The 17,161-nt window shown below is 35.9% G+C and overlaps 2 protein-coding genes across 2 annotated transcripts; both read right to left on the minus strand.

The window, feature by feature from the left end:
• Positions 1 to 445: 445 nt before the first annotated feature.
• Positions 446 to 1,154, minus strand: LOC127903634 (protein FAR1-RELATED SEQUENCE 9-like). The gene is made up of 2 exons (XM_052443911.1): positions 667 to 1,154; positions 446 to 581 (listed from the first exon to the last, which is right to left on the minus strand). The coding sequence occupies exons 1-2, from the start codon at positions 1,152 to 1,154 to the stop codon at positions 446 to 448; spliced, it is 624 nt and encodes a 207-aa protein (XP_052299871.1).
• Positions 1,155 to 1,169: 15 nt separating this feature from the next.
• LOC107175965 (protein FAR1-RELATED SEQUENCE 5-like) lies at positions 1,170 to 2,789 on the minus strand. The gene has a single exon (XM_015527903.2). The coding sequence runs from the start codon at positions 2,787 to 2,789 to the stop codon at positions 1,170 to 1,172; it is 1,620 nt and encodes a 539-aa protein (XP_015383389.2).
• Positions 2,790 to 17,161: the final 14,372 nt, after the last annotated feature.

The raw sequence follows: 17,161 nt of genomic DNA on the forward strand, positions 1-17,161 counted from the left end.
CACAGTTTGCAATTCATGCTGTAATGGTGAACCCTGTATCCTCTGAAGTGCAAAAGCATTTTCACCAACAAAGCGGCAACATTCGTAAGAAGAAGAAAGTTAACACGAGAACGCGCACTTAGATATCGAACCATACTAGGGAATGATTATGCAAGTAATTGCAGACTATTTTTTGTTGTAAGTTGTTTGAAACGTGTTAGGAGGTAATACCGTGATTTTTTGTCTTCTTACTTACGATGGATGTAAAACCAATTGTACTGGAGAATTATCTTTAAATTTATGACATGGTTATGTATTCTCGGCTGAGACATTATTTAACTATACTGAACATATGCATGTTAACAGTGTTCACATCTCATCATTTGATATTAAACTAGTCGTCATGATGGTACATTATAGTGGAATTCAAATGGTAATACATATTCAGTAATTTTAATGGCACTGTTTAATGAGGCCACCAATAAAAAACATTAGAAAATTGGTTGCTTGCATGACCTAACAATGTTGGACTGACACCAGCAAAGGCTCCAGGATTCTGGGTGCTTGATGAATCGAATGCGGCAAAACCGTTTCCATCGACACTAAAATCAATACCATGAAAGTTATTTGCAATGAAATATCCAACAATGCAATAATTAAACACATGATAAAGAACTTGGGACATACCTTAGTTGGGGGCTATCATTCCCTTGAATAGAACAAGTTCGTGCTGTATGCCCAACCTGACGACATTTTCCACACTTTCTAGAGCTTTCTGCTACACATTTTGCTTTAGACATAGCACCCTTGGTTTTTACAACTGCAGGATTACGAAGTTTTGTTCCCATCCGTAATTTTTTATTTGGGAGACCGTCTCGTTCATATTGTTGTTCATAAGTTAATGTTAGCCGATTGATTTCTACCAATGCATTTTCATAGGCTTCAACGTTTTTCGCTGCATTGTAGCACATTTTATTGCAGGCTGCAGACAATGCACTAAATCTAGCCATCTCTGAAACATCAGTGTCAACTTCTGGTTTTGTGGTCCTGCAAGTATTGTGCTCCTTGGCTTTTTTTGTCCATCTACGAAGAACCATATTGTCAGGAATCTTTTCAATTTGTTCCACTTTCAAGACATGAAACATATGCCTACAAGGAAGCCCAACAGACTCCATCATTTGACACGAACACTATATGTGGTTTTCTTGTAGATTGTGGATGACATTCCAACATGTTGTAGGTGTCCCAAATTCAGTCACTGTGTACAATGCAACATCGACAGCTTTGACAGTTTTTACTTCGATGACCGCTCCTTCTCGCAGCATCTCATCTCTAACCTTTGAAAAAACTCTTAATGGGAACAATTGTGCAGCATGTTTCTCGAGGCTCTGTAAGTGAGTTCTTAAGACAGGAGTACTGTATTTGGTTTTGAACTCATCGGATGTTTCTGTGGTACGAATATTGCGGAGAGCATGATCAATTTGTCGCACAAACTCATACAATTTTAGTTTATGTTGGACAAATCGGCTAAGATATGCATTCATACTTTCACATCGTTGAGTGCTTCGCATACCAGCAAAGAATGTTCCTCTAAGATAAGCTTCCGCCCACTTGCACCGCTTCGAATACATTTTCTGTACCCATGCATGATGTTCAAGTGCGAATTCAGCCACTACAGCTGACCATTGGGTTTCAAATTCAGTTACCGTCATAGGTGTCAACATCAAATCACGAAATTTTCTCGTAAAGTCTTCGTTCTTCAAATTAGCCTGCGCATTGCGCTCAAGATGCCAACAACAAAGACGATGGATGCACCCGGTAAACACTGTCTTTATTGCCTTTGACATTGCCTTGTCACCATCAGTAATTACAGACACGGGCATTCGGTTGCCCATAGTGGATAGAAAAGTTTGTAGCAGCCACGTGTATGAGTCAATTGTCTCATCTGCAAGCAAAGCAAAACCGAAGACCGTTGTTCTGAAGTGATGGTTTGTTCCGACAAGTGTAACGAGGGGTTTATGATATACATTAGTCTTATACGTTGCATCGAATGCCAACTCATCACCAAAACACTGATAGTCATAACGAGCTACACAATCAGCCCAAAACAAATTTCGTAGTCTATTTTCATCATCTAGTGTGTACTCAAAGCAAAGCCCAGGGTCATGTTCAGATTTTGCCGCAAAGTATGCTATAGTTGTGTCTGAGTTAGAATCTCCAACCTCGGCACGAGTGGAAGCATCTAGCGTGTTTTGCATGTCTTTGCGTGTGAACCTTAGGTTTTGAGGCCCCTCTACTTGATCAGCCATGTAATCCATGAATTGGCAAGTCTTCACACCAACATGCCTTAATGCCTTTGCTTGCGCAAGTTCTGCATCAGTAACCTTTCGATGTGAACGAATGAGATGAACTTCATTAGTAGAAGCCAAATGATGGTTGTGCTCAGGCCTGAATTCTTTGGCGATGTATTTACCAACTGAATCATCGTAATTCACTCGAAATGATGCCCGACACCCGGTTCGTGTTATAGGTCGTGGTTCTCGCACCCTACTGCAGTTTTGAGATTGTCTTTCATCTCTTACCCCTTCGAAATGACAAACCCAACGTCGAATTGTGATTCGTCCAGACTTTTTTCCGCGCCGCATATCATCTTTCCTAACACCAAAACCAAGCATTCGGGCATAATTGTTATACCACAGTTCTGCATCTTCTACTGAGTCGAAATGACTGCCAAGTACGTCCGATGCCTGTAAACCAACATTTGGAGCAATGGATATTCCTAGGTTGCTGGAACTATGTGGGCTACTCATATTTAACCCCTGTTCAACCAAAACTTTGTTAAAAACATTATTCACACCCTTTATCTTAATAATTTAATATAATAATATTTCTGAAACCATCTATGGACGCACAAATCTACTACTTAAATTACAACACATACCTTTGTTGGACAGAAACTTAACTTTTGAAAAGTTGAAAACTAGGCACCATAGATGTTGAACGAGACCGCAGTAATAGTATTTGGGACTATGTTTTGGAGTGACTGTGTTTTTTGTGAAGAAGTCTTGGACATGAGCCTTAGGATAATCCTTCATTAATGGAGGGAAGGTGAGTTTTTTTTTCATCATATTTATTGCATACCTAACCAACCAAACGTGGTAATTTTACCTTTATTTTTTTAAACTTTATACAGGACATGCAATAACCGGAACACCGATTAGGAAATCCGGTTATCCGGTTTCGATTGACGTGCTTGCTGTCCACATCCGGATAACCGGTTGTGGCCTTCCGGTTATCCGGATTCGCGTGACAGCAAGAGACGTATTTGCTGTCCACATCCGGATAACCGGTTGTTGACTTCCGGTTATCCGGATTCGCATCACAGCAAGCATGCTTGCTGTCAACATCCGGACAACCGGTTGTGAAATCCGGTTATCCGGATTCGAGGGACATGATTGCTGTGACGTATTAACAATGCCATTAAAGTATTAACTTTTCTTTATCTTTCTTTGTTTTGTTTGGACTGTGATTGGTCTCATTTTTTAGAGGGATTACATTATAATAATATACGCGCATACGAATACCTAAATGTAAATGACACATGCATGTAGAAAAGAGAGCGAGAGCGAGCCAATGTATATGAATTGTATGAAGAGGAGGTTAAATCCAATTGTTTAATTTTAATAATAATATACACTCATACGATTGTCTTTGTGCTTTTAGCACAATATATAATTCATAAAATTTAAATCCAGTTATTTCTTAGAGTTCTAGAAATATTACTAAATAAATATTGAATATTGCTATTAGGAAGACAAAAGATTAAGCCCATTTAATTTTATCAGTCTTGTGCGTAGAAACAAAAAATACAAACAATAAAGTGTCTGACTAACGAGTGAATAGATAAATAATGCACCAAAACCAAACAAGAAGAAGTTACCAAGCAAACTGACAAGCACCAAGTTGGTGGATGAAGAGCATTTCAATAAAAAATATCAGCCACAAGATAGTGTTGACAAGACTAAAATGGCTTTACGTAGCCAAGCAATAATATCAGCCACAAGATGAACTCTAAATACTAGAAGATTAAAGTAATAATATTAGCTCTTTGTAAGTTCCAACTTTCATTTTGTTTAATAATATATATCTATTTTTATTTTTAGCTTTTCTTAAAGTGGTGTCGTTAATCTATTTTTACATGGGAACGTGGAATACTACTTTGATTTTTCAATTAATTCAAATTTTTTTTAAAGATTTTTTTAATATTAGATATTACATTAAAGGATAAAAAATGGACTTTCAAATGGATCCATTCAACAAAATCCATACACACTGCTACTGCAATTGCTTTGCTTTAACTCTTTCTGAATGTGCAAACATAAAAGTTCTTCTAAAAAAATCTTAATGCAAATTTGGCAAATAAGAAAAGAGAAATTATTATAGCTAGATTCTGAGTAATGTCCAAATATCATGGAATTTTTTGTGATAGTCAAATCAACCAAATTGGAGTAAAACAATTGGCTTATTCTTGTTATGATGCACCAAAACAGCATGGTGGTTGGGATGAACTCGAGAGTCTGCATGAAAGAAGATGTTCCCGATAACTGAATGCACATGACTGAATTAATATCCCCAATAATCATTCCGGATTTCATCATCAAACTTCTTTCCTTAGCTCTGGATGCTTCTCAAAGTATTCATCGGCAGTCATTGTGCTGATCTTTCTTTGTTAATTTAGTAAGCAACAATTGCTTTGCTTAAACAATGGGAAGACACAAGAAGCGACACAAGTAATTTTATCTCACTTTCATTTCTTGAACTTAGCGATCTCTTTTTCTAATCTTTCAGACTTCTTAAGACAAACTTTTTGAGATTGTCACTGCAACTGGCACACAAAACTTGGTACGCACATGGCAAGAAATCAAGTGAAACTTCATCTTTCAAACAAATTATGCATTCCCTATCACAGTTGGTTTTTTTTTTATCTCAGACGAGTGAGGCAGTTTGCTGTTTTTTCTTGGAGACGAAACCGGATAGCCGGTTATTCAAACCGGAAATCTGAATTCGCGTGGGTAGGTCACTGCCTATAACCGGTTAGCCGGTTAATAATTTCCGAATAGCCGGATTCGCGAGTATATAAACTGTTCATCTCCTCCTTTATCTTTCGGTAAACCGGTTAACTATCTCTCTCTAAAACCGAATATTCCTCTCTCGTTTTCTCTCCAAAATCCATCATTTTCACAGGTTTTTTATGCAACTGGATCCATGAAACTTGTTTCCCATCCGTTCTTGTATCCAAAATCATCCTTCAAACCTTTTTTGAACCTCAAAATCAATAGATCCGAAATCAATTCTAGGGTTTAAGCCGAAACTTCTCTCTCTAGATTTCCCCCTCTGAAGCCGTTTTTGATCGAAATTGCTTCTCAAAATCTCTTTCCATCCTTATTATTTCCCTTCTTATTGATTTATTTCACTTCAAATCAAACAAATTCACCATGTCAAGCTCACGCCCGGTTCGAAGAAAAGGCAAAGAACCGGTTCAACATACCAACCGGTCACGACAAGCAGGGGGCACATCTAATAAATCCAACTTTGAGGCCAGACACTTTCAGAACCACAAACATCTAGCCAAACGATTTCACCAACAGTTCATGACTCGTGAGGTACTCCAAACCTTTTTTGTTTTACCGGATTGGTTGAATAATCTTAGTATTAGTAATAGAACTTTATTGCAATTGTTGGAAGATGTTGGTTGGCTTAATGCAATTGTTTTTGAGGAAAATGTATATCCCGACTTGATGAAAGTGTTTTACTCGAATATGAATTGTTCCGCGGAGAAAGAGAATCGAGTAATCACCACAGTTGGAGGAGTTTCGATTGAGTTTGATGATTCGGAGTTGAACTCTATCCTAGGAACTTCCGATGATGGCCTAGAAATTTTCACCTAGGAAACCTCCTGATATTGATGATTATGTTCATATTGATGCTGTTAAGAATATATGTCGTCGTATTGACCTTTCAGATGATGATTGTACTATCCATTTTCGCACCCAATGTCTTTGTCTTCAAACTCGGATATTACTTCGTTTTATTCAGAGTATTGTGCTTCCTAGATCAGGCCATTTGGATGAGGTTTCTCATATGGATGTTGCCTTGATTGATTGTATTCTTAAACATCGTCCAGTCGACTTAGGATACACCATTGTCCGAAACATGCTTAGTATACCTAAGTTGATTACTCGTTCCCTTCCGTATGGTCATTTCATCACCCGAATCCTCAAATACTTTAGCGTCGCTATCCAAGAACCATCATGTAGGCCGTCTAAGAGCATTGGGGATGAGGCTGTTAGTTCTTTAGGTTTTGAGTGTCGTAATGGCACTTGGGTAAAAGTCACTGATAATAAGTTCACCTTTCTTGCTCCAAGTGATGATCGACCACTTAATGCTGTGGTTCCAGCCCATCAGCTACCTGTTTTTGCGCTTTTATTTCGGGGTCAGCGTAGACGTCGAGCTCCTTCAGTATCTCCCTCGGCTCCTACAGCCTCTGCACCTTCTTTACCACATCCCGAGCATCCTACTTTTGAAGAAGTTACTCTTCAGCAGCTTATGGATGAGGTGAGGACACTCTCTGTGCGGCAGACTGAGTTTCACCAGCAGCAGCAGCAGCTTATTCATGGACAACGCCTCCTCTTTGAGCACTTCGGCATTCCATATCCGTATCCACCTCCATCACCACCATCCTCACCACCTTAGTAGTCTCTTATGCTTGTATTTGGACACACCTACATTTCATTATGATTTTGGATTATGTATTTGTTTTGAATGACATGGATTTGTTTTGATTGTTTGATATTTCATGGATAATATGTTATTTCCGTATGCTTTGGATAATTTTGGACTAATGTGTTGTATTGAGATTTCGATAACAAACCACATGTGTTGATTAAATAAATATTTATGTATTGTGCTTTAACAATAAGAATATGTCTTTATGGAGTTAAGTTGTTTTTCATAATCTTTGATTTTAATAAATTATTGTTTTGAATTTCGGATTTGGACCTATTTCAAAATATTTAAATGTTTTGGGTCATTCTATAATTTCTTATATTTTGGATCATATCTTAATTTCAGAAAGTTTTGAGTTTAATAAAGTAATAATTAGAAATTCTAAAATTGGACAATTTGAAAATTTTTATAACGTTTTGGATCATAACATAGTTTCATACAGTTTTGAGGTTAAACTGTATTTTTAAAACAAAATTCATTTAACACTTCACGTAGAATATACAACTTATCACGTAAAGTTCGCAACTTCGACGTCAAACATGAAATCGGGACGTCGGACATGCAATAACTAACGTTAAACATACAACTTGCAAAGCTTTACGCGAAATATGAAACTCATGACGTAAAGTTCGCAATTTCGACGTCAAACATGAAACAGACGAGAATATTCTGAAATATTCTTTATTTTGGTTTTTATCCAAAACATGCAACTTCTTACGTTAAACATGCAATCGGGACGTCGGACATGCAACAACGAACGTCAAACATGCAACCTACAACACTACATGTGAAATATGCAACTTATCACGTAAAGTTTGCAACTTCGACGTCAAACATGAAACAGACGAGAATATTCTTTATTTTGGCTTTATTCAAGACATGCATCAGCTTACGTCAAACATGCAACCGTGACGTCCGATATGCAACGACGGACGTTAAACATGAAACTGGCAAAACTTCACGCGAAATATGCAACTTATCACGTAAAGTTCGCAACTTCGACGTCAAACATGAAACGGACGAGAATATTCGAGAATATTCTTTATTTCGGCTTTATTCAAGACATGCATCAGCTTACGTCAAACATGCAACCATGACGTCCGATATGCAACGACGGACGTTAAACATGAAACTTGCAATACTTCACGCGAAATATGCAACTTACCACGTAAAGTTCGCAACATTGACGTCAAACATGAAACGGACGAGAATATTCCGGAATATTCTTTATTTTGGTTTTATTCAAAACATGCAACTTCATATGTCAAACATGAAATCGGGACGTCAGACATGCAACAACTGACGTTAAATATGAAACTTGCAAAACTACACGCGAAATATGCAACTTACCACGTAAAGTTCGCAACTTCGACGTCAAACATGAAACGGACGAGAATATTCCGGAATATTCTTTATTTTGGTTTTATCCAAAACATGCAACTTCATATGTCAAACATGAAATCGGGACGTCAGACATGCAACAACTGACGTTAAATATGAAACTTGCAAAACTACACGCGAAATATGCAACTTACCACGTAAAGTTCGCAACTTCGACGTCAAACATGAAACAGACGAGAATATTCCGGAATATTCTTTATTTTGGTTTTATCCAAAACATGCAACTTCATATGTCAAACATGAAATCGGGACGTCAGACATGCAACAACTGACGTTAAATATGAAACTTGCAAAACTACACGCGAAATATGCAACTTACCACGTAAAGTTCGCAACTTCGACGTCAAACATGAAACGGACGAGAATATTCCGGAATATTCTTTATTTTGGTTTTTATCCAAAACATGCAACTTCTTACGTTAAACATGCAATCGGGACGTCGGACATGCAACAACGAACGTCAAACATGCAACCTACAACACTACATGTGAAATATGCAACTTATCACGTAAAGTTTGCAACTTCGACGTCAAACATGAAACGGACGAGAATATTCGAGAATATTCGAGAATATTCTTTATTTTGGCTTTATTCAAGACATGCATCAGCTTACGTCAAACATGCAACCGTGACGTCCGATATGCAACGACGGACGTTAAACATGAAACTTGCAATACTTCACGCGAAATATGCAACTTACCACGTAAAGTTCGCAACTTTGACGTCAAACATGAAACGGACGAGAATATTTCGGAATATTCTTTATTTTGGCTTTATTCAAAACTTGCAACATCGTACGTCAAACATGAAATCCAGCCGTAAAAAATGCAACAACTGACGTTAAATATGAAACTTGCAATACTTCACGTGAAATATGCAACTTACCACGTAAAGTTCGCAACTTTGACGTCAAACATGAAACGAACGAGAATATTCCGGAATATTCTTTATTTTGGTTTTATGCAAAACATGCAACTTCTTATGTCAAACATGAAATCGGGACGTCGGACATGCAATAACTAACGTTAAAACTGAAATACAATTTTTTTCATTTTCAATTTCTTTATTTTTTGCCATTTTATTTAATTATATTATATTGTATTATAGGGTTTGTATTATATAATTTAATTTCTTTATCTTTTGTTATTAATTATATTATAAAAATTATTTTTGACATTTTATTTAATTTTTTTCATTTTTATATTCTATTTTTAATATATATTTTTTAAAAAATATGGTGCAACCGGTTTGTTAACCGGCTGCACCAAGTCTTTGGCTGCCAAATGGCAGCCAAAGACAGCCGGGCTCTCTTTTTTAGAGCCCGGCATGGTGCCGGGAACAATGCCAACGGCATTGTAGCCAAACCCGTAGAAACAAGTCTTAACATTAGAGAAAACGTGAAGAATCAATTCAAAGGAGAGAAGATTGAGAGGAAGAGAGGAGAGGGCTATTGTGAGAGAAGACCTGACTGCTATAGCTATAATTCAATCAATAAGCTCTTCTTTCTCTTGTCTTTTGTTTAGTTTTCTTTAATGGATTTGATTTTCAATATTCTGAATGTGTGAGTAACCTTTTTATAAGTTAAGATTGATTTCAAAACACTAGACATGGATTTTTAGTTAGTAAAGTTTTAGAATTTCTTCATCTTTCTCTAGAAAATTTTATATTTCACTGATTTAATGTGATCTTACTTATTTAGATGCAAAACTGAATGAAATTTGATGGTGAATTGATTGCTAGTGTACGTGTTTGATCCATAATTGTCGAAGTATTAAATATAAATGGCAAATTGTGATAAATGATTATGGGAGGTTTTTGTTCGATTGGATGTGAAATATAATTCAAGTTGAATAAAATGAAATTGTTTATTTATTTCTTGATTTAACCTATTTTTCTTGATTTTAATGCTTTCAGTAAATTGGATCTAGAGAGCTTATTCTAGGTAATTCATAGAGAGATATTAAGTAAGAGCTTATTGTACTTGACAGCTAAGTAAAGAAATATCAAGATATTTGAGCTTGTAATTATCTTAGAGTTATTGTTTTCAAAAGAAAGTGAATAATAATTGACTTAAATCTAATGTTTAGTGCAAATATTGATTTCTTAATCACAATTCACATTATATTTTAGTCTTTTATAAAATGTTTATTGCAATTTCAGTTTTTTTTTTGTTTTAAATTCTTTGCTATAGTTTACATGGAAAATCCCACTTTAAATTTTATGTGCGTGTTCGTTAATTCGCTCTTAACTTATCTTGAAAGTTTGAGTTAATTTCATTAAATCTGAGTAGGATTTTTGAAGTCAATTTTCATTGATGGTCAGTTTGTACATTTGTATTAATTACTCGTTAATTGGGAACAATTTTCTTAGGGAATGACCCTTGCTTGCTTCTATAATCTATATTCAATGATGATAATATTTAAGATAAGGTTTTAAGCAATTCAACCAAATATTAAAAATGCCATAGCGCAACTTGACGTACTGTAAACGCGAAGCACTCTATTATGGCAGAAGTACTGTTGAGATCAAACCTCTCTTCCTCTTGAAGTGATCAGCCCAAGATCTCTCCCTTCACCTATCTATTCTATTATATTATGATTGGCCGGGTTGGAGACATCGAAGGAAGACTAGAAACATAGATGGGGTCGATGACGAAACGAGCAACGAAACATTTTGACAGCTTTTTGGTACAAGTTCACTTGCATCACATACACAGGTGCTCCCCATGCCATTCATAGCCTCCAATACAGTTCGCCAAGGCAGAAACTCACTGAAGTGTAACCTCAAAGGCTTTGAGTCTACAAGCATACATTAGCAAAGATGAAAAGTGTTGTCATATTGATGTTCGTCGTTGCCATGGTTCAGGTCATGGTAAAGCCAGGGGAGGCTGTCACTTGCGGATAAGTCGATGCATAATTGGCTTCTTGCATCTCTTACCTTACTGCTAGAGGCAACCCTTCTACTTTGTACTGTGGTAGTGTCAAGAATCTCAAGACAATCACACCAACAACAGTTGATATACAGGCAGCTTGCGATTGTGTCAAGGTAGCTATTCTTAAAGTTGAGAATGAAGTTGAACCTAGATCAACTCATGTGGGGATACAAGCTACCAAGGAAGATGTTTGCACAAGTAAAGTGATGTAATCTACACGTGCAGAGGAAGAATATTCCAGATGGCAGAACAATTATACAAAGATTCCACAGTTGTTATGTGATGTAGTAAATTAGTTATGAACGAACGGATGTAATTAAATGATAACATACACACTTTACTTGAGTTTGTTAATTTGTAAAACAAAATTGATGAGCTAGATTCTGAGTTGTACAACTATAAATACCAGCAAAGTTGTACATTGTTAGATTAATAAAACAGTTACAATTCATTACTCAATATGATCTAAAATTCTCTCATGGTTTTAGAGCTTTAAGAAGCAACAATAGCGAGTAATGAAAATAAAACAAACAACAATGGAGCTTTAAGCTCAACTGTAAACACAAATCAAATCTCAAATGTCAGCACCTCTGTTCTCAGCTCACTTGTCTTCAGCACACATATCAAGCTTACCAATAACAACTATTTGCTATGGCGATCTTAAGTGATAGAAACAATCAATGCAAATAATTTGGAAGATCTGATTGATAACTCAAAGAGTCCACCAAATCGAGCTGTGATTAATATTGACAGCGATCAAACTGTGATCACAACTCCAAATCCACAGTTCCAGATCTGGAGGAGAAATGATCAGCAGCTGATGAGCTGGTTGCTTTCAACCTTGAGTGAAGAAGTTCTAAGTGTTGTAGTTGGAGCCATATCTTCTCTGGATGTATGGCAGATTCTTACAACTCAGTTTGAAGCTAGATCTAGAGCTAGAGTTCTGCATCTAAGGACTCAAATTCAGACTACCAGAAAAGGATTAATGACAATTCATGAGTATTACACTAAGATAAAAACCACTCTTGATGCACTGAGAGCGGCTGAAAGTAATATAAGTGATGAAGATTTTGTATTGTGCTTGTTTGCCGGCCTTGGATATGAATATGATTCAATTGTTACCACAATCAATGCACATCCTGAATGCACAACTCTCTCTGATGTGTATAGGATGATGCTGAGTCATGAAAACAGAATTGAATATCAATACTCTGTCAGTCACATGGATTATCAAGCTAATCTAGCTTCTCACAGAGGAAATCAAAGAAGGAATTGGCAATTAAACTTCAATTTTGGTGGAAACAACAACAATTATAGTGGAAGACCATCTGGAAACTCTAATGGAAGCAATCTAGTGGAAACAATTTCAATCAGATCATAAATCCATCAGATAAGTTCCAAGGCAAAAATCATATTGATGAAGAAGAACCTAAGGGACCATGCCAGATCTATTTTAGGAAAAATCATACTGCTGCTCATTGGTGGTACATGTTCAAAAAGAACTATGTGCCCAATCAAGTGCCTAACAGGAGACGTGCATATATAGATGAGAATGGAGGACACAGAGATGGAGCTTGGTACCTTGACAGTGGTGCAACAAACCACATCTCAAATGATTTCAACAATCTCAACATCAGCTCAGAATACAAAGGAAATGATCAGCTGGCTGTAGGTAATGGAGCTAAACTCAAAATAGTTTCTGTTGATCACTCATTGCTCAGCACACTTGATTTACACATATTATCTCATATCAAACTTAACCACATACTTTATGTTTCAGAAATAACCAAAAATTTGATTAGCATTTCGAAACTATTACATGATAATGATGTTTTTATTGAATTCAATAAAACCTTTTGTGTTGTTAAGGACAAGAGAAAGGGGAATGTTCTTTTGAAAGGAATGGCTAAAGATAGATTGTACAAGCTGTAAAGTTTGCCTCATGATTCTGGTCAATTCAAGTCAATTTTGTTATCTTCTACTACTACTCCTAGTTTGCTTACAGTAAATAAAATACCTAGACCTGAATCTATGTTGTCTGTTAGTTGTAATGAAATAATTGTAATGGAATTAGTACAAGCAACAAATTGCTTGATCTGAGGCATATGAGATTATGCCATCCTAATATCAATGCTCTTATGAAAACTTTGTCAGCTTGTAACATTTCTTTAAGAAATAAAATATATGGTTTATCTTTCTATAAAGCTTGTCAGTATGGAAAACAACACAGACTATCATTCAAACATAATGAAACAAAAACCTCAAAAGCTCTTGAAATTATTCATAGTGACCTTTGGAGTCCTACTCCCACTAAATCAAATCAAGACTTTAGATACTATATAGCTTTCATTGATGACAAAACCAGTTACACATGGATTTATGGATTAACACATAAATCACAGGCACTCACAACATTCATTTCTTTCAAAAACCAAATTAAAAAAAGCCTTGAACTGAAAATCAAAGCCTTACAGTGTGACATGGGAGGAGAATATAAAGTGTTTGAACCATATCTAAAGCATGAAGAGATTTCTTTAAGATACTCCTGTCCATATACTCATCATCAAAATGGGAAAGTTGAAAGAAAACACATACACCTTGTAGAAACTAGATTGACACTTCTTGCTCAATCTGAATTACCTTTGAAATTTTGGTGGAAATCTTTTTCTAATGCCACATATCTTATAAATAGAACCGACACACCTATTTTAAATGACAAAACACCATTTGAATCCCTCTACTCAAAGAAACCAGATTACTCTCTTATCAAAATATTTAGCTGTGAGTGTTATCGTTTCTTAAGAGCCTACCACACAAATTCGATTTTCGTACTTCTACATGTGTAAATTTAGGTTTCAGTCACTTTCACAAAGGTTACATGTGCCTAAATTCAAATGGAAGAATATACATAACAACACATGTTAACTTTAATGAAAGCTCATTTCCTTTAAAAAAAGATCTGAAATTCATGAATTCAAAACAAAATCAATTATATAAGTCTTTAAACTCCTTCAGTAAATTCATCACAGTGTCTTTTCCTTCTGAAAGTCATAGTCATGAGGCAACAACAGCTAGTTCAAACTCATCTGAGAATCCAATTAAAGATGTTACTCATTCTGATGATCAAGACTCTGACAACAGTCATAATCAAACTACCCCAGTGCCAAACAGTGTTTCAAACACACACTCAGAAACTCAAAATACTTCAGATTATTCTGTTGCACTTGAAAACACTGAAGTTCAAAACCAAAATCCTAAAATGTCTCAAACCACTCCTAAACTCAACCCTTCACATCCTATGATAACCAGAGCCAAAGCTGGAATCTTTAAACCTAAAACCTACAATATTGAAAAAGCCTTATCTCTAGAAACACCATCAAGTGTTGTTGAAGCTTTAAGTGATAAAAACTGGAAGCTAGCCATGCATGATGAGTTTCATGCTCTAATAAAGAATCAGACCTGGTGTTTGGTTCCACCAGAACAAAATATGAAACTTGTGGGAAATAAATGGATGTTTAGAGTAAAACAAAACTCAGATGGAACAATAAATAAATATAAAGCCAGACTAGTAGCAAAGGGTTTCTTACAAACTGAAGGAGTGGATTATCAAGAGACTTTCAGTCCTGTAGTAAAAGCAACGACTATAAGAATTGTTCTAAGCATGTCTGTGATGAATAACTGGAAGCTGAGACAAGTTGACATTAATAATGCATTCCTAAATGGAGAGTTAACTGAAACAGTTTATATGCCTCAGCCTGAAGGATTTGTGGATGCAGATCACCCAAGGTATGTTTGTAAATTGAAGAAAGCACTCTATGGTTTGAAATAGACACCAAGAGCCTGGTTTGATAAATTAAAATCAGTTCTTAAATTATGGCAGTTCTGTCGAGCAAAATCAGACACATCCTTATTTTTCAAACGAAATGAAAATGATATAATCATCTTGTTAGTTTATGTTGATGATATCATAGTCACTGGGGATAATCATCTTGAAATAGAGCAACTTATTTACAACCTAGGAAATGCTTTTGCTCTTAAGGATTTGAGACAACTTAACTTCTTTCTTGGCATTGAAGTTACAAGAAATAAAGATACACTGGTACTGTCACAGTCCAAATACTTAAAGGAGCTGCTTACCAAATTTGATTTGAAGAACTGTAATGGTTTAGACACTCCACTAGCAACTACTGAAAAGTTGAGCAAATATGTGGGAGAAAAATGTGCTGACTCAACTCAGTACAGAAGAGCTATTGGAGGGTTGTAGTATGCTGTGCTAACTAGGCCTGAGATTGCATATGTAGTAAAAAAGTTAAGTCTGTTTATGGCTAATCCTCTGCAACCACACTGGACAGCTTATAAACGGGTACTCAGATATCTAAAGGAAACAGTTGACTATGGCATGATTTTTAAGAAATCTGATTTCCTTGATATAATAGCTTACTCAGATGCTGATTGGAGAAGTGATCCTGATGATAAAAGATCTACTAGTGGTTATTGCATATACTTGGGTGACAATTTGATTAGCTGGAGTTCAAAGAAGCAAAGTGTGGTATCAAAATCTTCAGTTGAATCTGAATACAGAGCTATGGCATTAGCTAGTGCAGAAATAACATGGATATGTTCAGTACTGAAAGAATTGGGTGTAAAACTAAACTGCACTCCTCTGTTGTTAAGTGACAGTACAAGTGCAGCTGCAATTGCCACAAACCCAGTTCTTCATTCTAAGACCAAACATATTGAGATAGACATTCATTTTGTCAGAGATAAAATTGAGAAGAAAGAAATTAAAATTACTTTTGTATCTAGCAATGATCAAACAACAGATGTGTTGACCAAGCCACTCACTTACTCCAAGTTCAGCTTCTTCAGGAACAAACTTAAAGTCTCTCTTAGAGATTTAAGTTTGAGAAGGGATGTTAAGGTTGAGAATGAAGTTGAACCTGGATCATCTCACGTGGGGATACCAGCTGGAGTTTACTTGTTAACCAAGGAAGATGTTCGCACAAGTAAAGTGATGCAATATACACGTGCAGATGAAGAATATTCCAGATGGCAGAACAGTTATACAGAGATTCCACAGTTGTTATGTGATGTAGTAAATTAGTTATGAATGAACGGCTGTGATTAAATCATAACATACACATTTTACTTGAGTTTGTTAATTTGTAAAACAAAATTGATGAGCTGGATTCTGAGCTGTACAACTATAAATACCAGCAAAGTTATACATTGTTAGATTAATAAAACAGTTACAATGCATAAGTTACAATGCATTACTCAATATGATCCAAAATTGTCTCAGCTGCTGCTAGATAATTCGAATATCAAGGAAGATCTCTTCCCATCTCCACGACCACGAACTGTGCAAAATGAGTCCTTTCATTGCGTATCTTTTACAGTTTTACTTGAAAAACTATTCAGCTATATAACTAACATATTTTTTTCCCTTAGAACTTGATAACTCAAGCTTAACTTTGATTTGTTCTTTTTGGTTATTTGCAGCATTAACTAAGATGGACGAAACCAGAATGAGAAATACAAGGTTATGGCGAACGAAGCCTTGGTGTTGCCATCTCCATAAGCATATTTATGGTAGTCTTAAATAATGGTTTTGCTACACACGTCCTGGTATTCATAAACCAAATTCTACTTGAAAGAGTCCGGCGTCTGGAGTCTTATTGCAATAAACATATCTAAGTAATGATATTCTTCCATGCATACATCTATAGATTAAGTGAGTGATAGTTTTGAAAATGAAGTTTGGATGACCTAATTTTATTGGATGAATACACGGATGATGTGATACATTTGACTCTCCTATTCATGAAAATGCATTAGTGCCTGCTCTTATTAGAGATTTTGTGAATCTGCTTCATGGACAATCTCATTAACGGCAAGATGGATGTTGACCTCTTATATTCAATGTGAAATCAACAAGAAAAGCACATTGAAAGTGGCAAATCTGTTTAAGAAATTTTTAAGCTCACTCAACAAAGACATAATGGAATAAGACTACAATGGGTGGTTGGTAGCTAATTTCATTTGACATTTGAACAATATTCT

Source organism: Citrus sinensis, chromosome 1, assembly GCF_022201045.2.
Source record: "Citrus sinensis cultivar Valencia sweet orange chromosome 1, DVS_A1.0, whole genome shotgun sequence".
NCBI classification, from domain to species: Eukaryota; Viridiplantae; Streptophyta; class Magnoliopsida; order Sapindales; family Rutaceae; genus Citrus; species Citrus sinensis.

Coding starts and splice junctions, on each gene's coding strand:
- LOC127903634 (XM_052443911.1), bottom strand. CDS start 1,154: ATGGAGTCTGTTGGGCTTCCTTGTAGGCATATGTTTCATGTCTTGAAA. Junction 582..666: donor AATGATAGCCCCCAACTAAG/GTATGTCCCAAG, acceptor TATTGATTTTAG/TGTCGATGGAAACGGTTTTG.
- LOC107175965 (XM_015527903.2), bottom strand. CDS start 2,789: ATGAGTAGCCCACATAGTTCCAGCAACCTAGGAATATCCATTGCTCCA.